This window comes from Anopheles aquasalis, chromosome 3 (assembly GCF_943734665.1).
Source record: "Anopheles aquasalis chromosome 3, idAnoAquaMG_Q_19, whole genome shotgun sequence".
NCBI classification, from domain to species: domain Eukaryota; kingdom Metazoa; phylum Arthropoda; class Insecta; order Diptera; family Culicidae; genus Anopheles; species Anopheles aquasalis.
The window spans coordinates 24,928,057-24,936,595 of record NC_064878.1 but is presented as its reverse complement, the minus strand read 5'-3'; the positions used below and the strand labels follow the sequence as shown (position 1 = coordinate 24,936,595).

Here is an 8,539-nt window from a genome sequence, read left to right as displayed (position 1 = left end):
GTCGCCTGGTGTGCGACCAACGGGAGCATTCCATTTTTGGAAAAGGAAAGAGGAACCAGCAACCAGCTGGAGCACGCAGATAACCTGTTTCCGGCACCTGATGATCGCTTAGGGGAAGGGATACGATGTAGGCTACGACGGAAGACATGTCATTTTGTTCGGTTTTGTCCTAGAATGTAAGGGTTAGCAATTACCATTAGTTGCGTGTACTTTTTTTATTTAAATTCTTTATCATCTTTTTACCATCATCTACAACTAGCCCGACTAAATGGTGCGCGTATCGCGACGATAACAGAATCCTTTCTTTTTGCATTCGATTTGCATTTAACTATTTCCTGTTATTTCAATTGCCGGTGCGCGTTTAAAAATAGATTTCTCATTTCCAATTGCCTTGCAGTAATCGATTTGCTAACAAGTATTTTTCACCCTGACAGTAACAAATATTTTATTGTGAGCACTTATCCTTTAGAACCACCTTATCAGTATCAATTTTTATAACATGTATTTATAGTTAAACCGATCGCTTTTCATTCGGGATGATATGTGTCTGGGTGTTTGCGTGCGTGAATGTGTTTTAAGCTCTTCAGTCGCCCTTCCCCACATTCTCGTGCCCTAGTTGAGAATACTTTCGCCTCGTTCGTTGCAAAGAAATAAGAGTAAAACAAAGGATGAAGTAGAAAAAAATGGAAAAGATACAAAAATACGATTAAATTATAAATGCGAAACACTAAGACGGTACCCCCGACAGTGGGGGCAGAGGCAGACGATACCGGTGGAGAGGGGTGGGAATTATGATAAAAAGAGGGAAATCCACTGAGTGACAGAAGCACATAATCGCAAGAGTGAAAGAGAGCGGGAAGGAGGACGTATCAAGCTGTAATGAGATCGCTGAAAATTGAAATTATTTCAAATAAAAAATTACAAAAAAAAACCTCTCCAGAGTCTCTTGTCAACAAACGCGCCTACTATCCGAAAGACGCACTTGTCTCCTGTATTGAAACTATCAATTTTATTTAGCTAATTCTCCTGTACATCGTATCGCGTTGTATAATTCTTTTACTTTATCATTTCCGTTCCTCTTCAGTTTAGCGTACCGGCATCAAGAATTTCCGTTCCGTTCACGGTTAGCCGGTGCACGATGCCCTCACGTTTGTTGCCGCTGGTTCGAGCGCTCAGGACGAACGTGTTGTTGTCCTCGATAAACGTCGTGTCGGTGCCGCCATCTACGAACTCACCCTGAAAGTAGCGCGCAGGACCAAAAAGGACCGTGCAAGAAGGACACCATGAGAAGGGATCATGCATGCAAAGCTCGAGGGTGAACTTACATTTTCCTCGATTAACTTTCCATTCACGTAGATGTTTAGCGTATTTTTCTCTGAAATTTTAGAATAAGCGGTTAAAAGATAACCCACACAAAAGGCCCCAACAGCCCTACCTAGCACAATCCGATAACAATTGTCGCCCAGCTTCGTCTCCCAGGTTTTCAGTGCCTTTGCCTGGCACTCGGTGAACTGTTCGAACGATTTGCCATCGACGAACAGGGAGTAGCTGTAGCGGAAGCCAGGCAACGGATCCACCCTTATGATGCAGCGCTTGTCCTCCAGCTTGAACATGTCCTCACCGACCAGCTTGAACATCCAGTCGCGCCGGAACACTTCCTGCTTGTCAATCCACAGCACCCTCTTTCCGCTGGCCGTTCCATGCTCGAACTCAATCTCGTACACCTTCCCGTACATCGGGACGCGCCATCGAGCGACTACCTCCCGGTGTGGCTGGTGGCCGTTCTGATGATGATTGTTGGACGCATCCTTGCCACCGAGTGACGGTATGGTGGATAGAATTTCGGCACTGTTCAGCATGATGCTTTTGGTGCTGCCGATCGAATCCACCCAGTGTGAGTGTGTATGCTACGTTATGCTGCGACCATTACGTTTCTGTTCGGTCAACGAGAAAGTACAGGATTAGATGCCCCAGCTATAGGATCGATCGACTCTAATCACGCAAACTACATGGCACATATTTGTGCGACATTATCGTATTGCTTCGTGTGCCATATTCCATATTGATTCCCGAGGTTGGCATCGTTCACAAGCCACACCAAGGACCGCGCTCAACATTTGCAATAAAAGTCTGCCAATTTGTTTATCATCCTACGGCTGCACGCCACACAACGCGACGACAGCCATCAACACAAATGCTTTACACGCAGAACGAATACAATGGGGACCGAGGTATGATGTTTTGGTTTCGGTGGCTTTTACCAGTTTGTGTCGAGTCGATTCAACTCGACCACCGAAGCGAGGAAAAATTGCATCAAGAATGGCTACATCCATTCATCAGCGGCATGAGGAGCATTCTTGATTTGGATTTGCAGATTGCCACGGCGGTTATGCTCGTTATGCACGCATGTTTCGATTCGATGCAGTTCCCGTCATTCACACGCCGCTCTAGCGCTGCATAATCTACAGCTAAATCACGGGAGTCAAAAAGCACTAACGTGCCGATTAACCTATTGAGGCACATGCGCTTGGCACGACTGGAGAGTGGAAATTGTTTTAAATGTCTTCCCCTGTGGCTTCTTAGCGCTGCACTGCACTGCCGTTCAATCCAACCGAATCGTGGGGTTCATGCGAACGATACTTTCTCTTGCGCGATCAGATGATCGGCAGACCAGCACACACCTGATCGAGCAAGCGAAAGGGTTGGTTTTAAAAACCCACCCTCTTATCAGCAGTCGTGGCCGAGTGGTTAAGGCGTCTGACTCGAAATCAGATTCCCTCTGGGAGCGTAGGTTCGAATCCTACCGGCTGCGAGAAGCAGGATATTTTTGTATTTTCCACTCACAAGCTGTAATACAAAATTTATTAACTACTGATACGGTTTTATGCTAGGTCACAAGCAGATGTTTAGTTCAGCTTGAAGAAAGTGTGTTTCTTATTGCTGTTCGATTTTGCTGATTAACTTCAACTTCTTTAACGTTTTTAAGGACGATTATTACGTACTTTTTAAACACTCCTCGTGAAAATCATCTACTATTTCGTTACGAATAGCAAAAAATGGTTCAAAATGGCAACATATTTAATTTTTAAAATCTTTATCCACTACCTTCATTCGAGAACAATCATTTGTATTTAGTGTAATTTATAAAATTTAATTTCATCGAAACAAGCAATTAGATAACATTCTGTACACTTTTCAGGACCTGAGGTTTACAACCAGAATTCAAGTTCATCGTACCGGGTCCTGCACTTGACACTTTACCCTTCCGTGCCACGCCGTACCTTTCAATGCCACCCGCCTCCCCAGCGTCAATCAAACGGTAACACCTTTCGGACTGAAAGAAAAGGCCCAGCAAACGAAATAAAACCGAGAACCAACTACTTTGCTACTAATAACCGATCGCGTACCACACGTGCACACCGGGCGCACTCCATCGACTAACTGGCGACGTCGACGAACCGAAAGGTCCGAAAGAGCCCCACGCGTTGGTGCCCGGTGTCCGAGGGGCCATGTTCGTGTTCCTCCCTTCGGCGTAACTACCGGAAACGGCGGGAAACTACAAGGCGCCATAAACTATGCCTGGCCTGGCTTGACGCTAGGGCCGGAAAGGACTCTCGGCAACAATCGCCCCTCGTAGCGCAGGGGTCGGTGGCAGGCGGGACCGAAAAGGATCGATCGATACCACTATCAGCAGAAGGCAGTGCGAGCGGCAGGTATCTGTCCGTCGTACGTATTGTCAAACAAACGGGTCTGGGCCCCTACAGTCGGTCGCAAGTTTATGGTGAATGCATTAATGCTGGCTTTTTTTTGTTGGTGATTTGTGATAACGATTTGCGATGCATTGCGATCTCCAGAATCTTGTTTTATTTTGATATACCTTAAAAGCGTCCTTGGAAAGGAGTTGCACTTCATTTTGCATTCCCTGTATCCAAGCCAATTCCCTAGAATGTTGGTGGGCCGTTTGTTGTGGGTCAAGTTATCGAAATAACGCGAGACCATGCGGGCGAGGTTCGATGGAAGGCACAGCGTCGACCGCGGTTCCGCGGCTAATCTCCCGGGGATACGCGTTGGGTTGTTTTGGGACCTCTGGTTTTGGTGATTTATTGTGCGGTGAAGGGTAATGCATCGCATCGCCTCCCCCGGAACGCCAAAAACATGAAGGATTATGCGCATAAAAAAGGGAAAACATAAAGGGTGGTTTCGTTGTTTCCTCTGTTCTTCGTCGATTTTTATGCACGCAGCACACATTGTCGTCCAGCAACTGCATTTCGTTTCAATCCTGGCCATTCCCGAGGCAATCAAACTGAGGTCACGCTCTTATTAGTCAATAATGAATGCGGCGTTGCACTTTCCGGGATTGGTGGTACATAGTGGCCAAGGTCCAGGTGTTATAATTCACACTCTCACGGACCGCTTGGACCTTTGAACCGGATCAATTTTCTGTTGTGGTTCGCATCCGTTTCCATAGCAACACGGTAGCATTGGAGTATACGTTTGTGGCGACTGGGTGATTATTCGACCGAGACCGAGACCGTGAAACCCTGAACTTGACCGCTTGATGGGTTGGCCAGCAATATTATGGATCAATTTGGTATTCTAGGAAAAATGGCCCTTGTCGTGCTTCTGTTAACGACATCGTACTGAATCCTGACCGCCTCGATGCGAAAAGCCTCAAAAGGCTAACTAGATACCGCTTGAAAGGGACAACCAAAAATTAAGACCTTCTCCTGGGCTCCACCGCCATCAACCACAGAGGACACCCGAGGCCTGTCGTGCAATGTCGTGCGACTTTGCATAATGTTTTTGTTTTTCGTAGGACCTCCACCAGCACCAGCTGCGGTTGGCCAGCCCAAAAACCACGGTGTCATTTGGTGGTGGTCGCTCGCTCGCTCGCACGCCACCAACAGGCATCGCGTGCCGCAGTTCGATTGAGTGAGCAAAATTAAAGTATTTAACCAAGCGAACAAGCAAGCAAGAACGATGAGACCGGCGCGGGGGCCATTATCTTTTCCACCAGATTTTTCATTACTTCATTCAACTGTCCTCCCGCCGATGCACGTCGCCTGTGTCGTGTTGAATTGAATTCTTTCGCTTGAGTTCGTTGGAAGAATTTCAGTAGTAGCGGGGGGGGAGAAGAGGGTTAATTTCACAATAATCAACTCCAGAGGCACCTGGGTGTCCTGGCGAGCACGCCGTTGGTCGTTCGACCGGTCGCGAGCAACAAACTCATATTCCTTTGGAGCACCCACAGCGAAACATTATGATTTATTGTGGGGTGGGGGCCGGTCCACTGGTATGTGGGTGAAGGTTGGCATGTCCTGACGCTGAACACGCTGAAAGGGAAAGGTGCGGCCAGTCTGCCAGAGGCAAAACAAGCTCATAAACAAACATTCGTTTCCGTTTTAGGTTCGCACAGGCAAACGTGCTGCCATCACACTGGTACTACTGCACTTTAGGACGACAACGACAAGCCAATCGATTCGTGTGATGATCGATTACCAGCGGAACATCGGTGTTCGGTTGTCAGCAACATATCGCACAGTTCGTGGTGTATCGAAGGATGTAGTTGAAAAATAGACCTCCATGTTCTATGGAACCCTTCACAGCTCATAAGATTCTTATGGGAATCCTTTAGGTTTTTCCGCGACATCAAATACTTTTACGCAGTGTAGAAACAGTCTAACGTTCGGTGAAACTCCCGAAAGTATGCAAAACCTACCCCTTCCGTTAAGGGGGGACTTCGGAATTTTCGGGCCAAAAAAGGATCATTTTTGACGATTTTTTTTTGACGTAACCATTCAACGTTATTTTTTCTAGTAAATCTGATATTCATCTAAAACTTTTGAAGAATATTTGGTATTGTTTTGAGCAACATTCATTGGGAAATGAATCCATGGCATCAAATTTAGGCAGTCGTGTATTCGATAAGATACTTTTTACGGTGCCCATCGTAGCTGCGAAATGGGTCATCAGAAAAACACGAATCGAAACTCTTTTGATAGATCATAAGTTTATCCAAGTAGCCCCGGAGAGTTTTTTGTTGAGTTTCCTATTTTTCGATTTTTGGCAGATTTTTGAAGTTGAAAAAGTGACGCTTTTTGCGATTCTGGCAAAAACCAGCTTTACATAATTGTTTAAAAAAAAGTATCAACAATTTTTATAAAATCTCGACAGAGCTACCTAAAAAAATGTGCACAGATTATGTGTAAACAATTTCAAAACGATCGTCCCAGTAGTTTTTACGGCACGATGGGCACCGACTTTGAAAACGTTGGTTTTGAGAAACGCTCTTCAAAGTAGCGAGCTGCATGGAGCCTTGTATGAAAATCAAATTTTCAAAACATTGTAACATGGTCAGTTTTGGTTCAATTGATCTAAACAATTTAAACAATATTCTTGAAAGGATCAGCATTCAGGGAAAAATGTTAAAAACATGTATCACAAAAAAAATTAAATACCGAAGTCCCCCGTTAAGCAGTACACCACTACTAACTGCAATGACTAAGTACGACATCGAAGCGAATTTTCAATTCATGATGCCCTTTTGCACTCCCGAGGAAAGGCCCTGGAGGGACCACAGGACAAATGCCTACCCTCTCCGGCACAAGCGAAGGTGCGAAATGTCAATAAACAATAAATCAATAAAGAAACACAACCCGAACCCGAAGCCGAAGCGCCCAATAATCCCTCATTCCCTCATGCTGGTCCCGAGGATGCGGATTTTTTCCTCTAAGAAAAAAAATCCCACCTCCCTGATGCTGTGGAAACGCCAAACGATCGGCCGACACCAAAAACCCAAACGCCGGCCGAGACCGATTGGCGCACGGTAATTATTGAGGTCCTGCAGGCCTTCAGGGGGTTTCCTGGTGGCCGGGGACGGGACGGCGCTTCCTGTGCGAACCGATTTATGCAAAGTTATGCGGAAATTCCTTTTACGCGTCCTTGCATGCCAGCCGTTTGTGCCGGGTGTCGGGGTCCGACTTGGCCACGGGAGAGAAGATAGAATTCCCAAGTGATGTTGAAATTCCCGGAAACGACCACGGATGGGCTGCCAGTGCGATCGCGCGGGCCTCTTGGGAGATTCCTGCTGGCCGAAAGGGCGGGTAGCGGCGGGTAGTGGCGTTTTCCCTCGGTCATATGCTGTCTCCTTTGCTCTCTGTCTCTCTCTATCTGTTTCTCTTGTCTGTATGTTTTGTTTCATTTGCCCTAGTTGATCCTTTATCCTATTTTTTATTCGGTGAGAAGTGAGTGAAGAAACAAAAATGTCTTACGATCGATCAATCGAGAGATGTTGCTCCATATCTTATCGTTTTCTGTGGCACTTTCTACAGGGATGAAAAAATCATTTTTTGAATTTTTAACACCCATCAGATTAAAGAACGCTTTGTTTAGACAAATCAACGATGATTCGTCAAGTAATTTAAGTTTGGTAATTATTTTGATTTGAATAAAAACTACGGCGAGTACATCATGAACTATTTGTGATAAAAAGAAAATTATCTGATTTTAGTTGAGTCATTTCATAGACAGAAAAAATGCCTTTAATCAGAAGATCAGGTAAAGGAGTGCGCAGTCGAAATTTAAAAAAAACTGACATTAATCCGTATAAACTACCTCTGAGCTATCGGATCAAGCATGTTCTCAGCTTCAATTGCATATGTCTGAAAATCAAAATCAAGATCTCAAGAACAACGAGAAAGGAGTAATGATAGCGAAAGACAATGGCAACGCTGGAATTATTGTATTCGTTACATTACTGCAACTCTCCCAAGTCTAATATTTTTTTAAAGCACATCCAAAACTACAAAAACTGTTACACTTATGCACCAGAGAAAAAACAAAAAAAAAACACAAAAAAGCTTCGGAATTTAAAAAAAATACATTAAAATCCCGTTTCCGTTTTTATGTTGCATTTAAAATTATACATTGAACATCATAAATATACTCGACACTCCGAGTGGCAGAACGAAGTTTGCCGGGAACGACTAGTCAACATTAAATGATCAACCCGATTAACCTTGAGAAGGGCTAATGGATGGAACCATAACCTTACTTTCCTTTTGTACATTCGAGGAAATCGAGGATCCATCAAAAGTGTCAACGAAGATCCGATCCGTTCGCTAGTTTGTCCCTGAGGACGATGTTCTACAGCGATCGTCATGTTTGGCTCTGCTCGCTTCACTCATCGTTCAGGTCATTAGCGGTCGGCAGCGGTGTGAATGATGCCGCAACCCACCCCCACCACCCTCCCCCAATCGGAGAAGGGATCCCTCCGGATCATGATCATGTTTTTCCAGCGACAATCCAACGCTCTCTCTCTCACGTTCGTCGTCCCTATGCAAACAGCATCCCAACGATGCTCTCTCTCTCTCTCTCTTCTTTCTCGAGGAGATCTTCAAGACAAGAGTCGTTTCATTCCCTCCTCCAACAATCGTCCGAGGGATTGCGAGCTATCCTGCTCACTCTCGCGCACCATTTTTTGCTTCATTTTTCCTCCACAAACAGACGCGACTTTCCTCTTCGTTGACGATCAGTTTTC

The 8,539-nt window shown here is 45.3% G+C and overlaps 1 protein-coding gene and 1 non-coding gene across 4 annotated transcripts in view; one reads left to right on the top strand and one right to left on the bottom strand.

The window, feature by feature from the left end:
• Window positions 1–3,422, bottom strand: part of LOC126578938 (fas apoptotic inhibitory molecule 1) — a 4,369-nt gene extending 947 nt beyond the window's left edge. The window contains exons 1-4 of one of the 3 annotated variants that reach the window (XM_050242034.1): window positions 3,238–3,288; window positions 1,436–1,934; window positions 1,326–1,375; window positions 1–1,236 (exon numbers count right to left, since the gene is read on the bottom strand). The exon at window positions 1–1,236 is cut by the window's left edge and continues 947 nt beyond it. In XM_050242034.1, the coding sequence (XP_050097991.1) occupies window positions 1,081–1,236; window positions 1,326–1,375; window positions 1,436–1,859 (630 nt within the window). In that variant the 5' untranslated portion in view covers window positions 1,860–1,934; window positions 3,238–3,288 and the 3' untranslated portion in view covers window positions 1–1,080. Of the gene's footprint in view, window positions 1,237–1,325; window positions 1,935–3,237 lie in introns of all 3 variants that reach the window. The other 2 variants (XM_050242032.1, XM_050242033.1) reach the window with 2 other exon arrangements.
• Trnas-cga (transfer RNA serine (anticodon CGA)) lies at window positions 2,731–2,812 on the top strand. Its single transcript has one exon. It is a non-coding gene; the product is annotated as a tRNA-Ser (tRNA).
• Window positions 3,423–8,539: the final 5,117 nt, after the last annotated feature.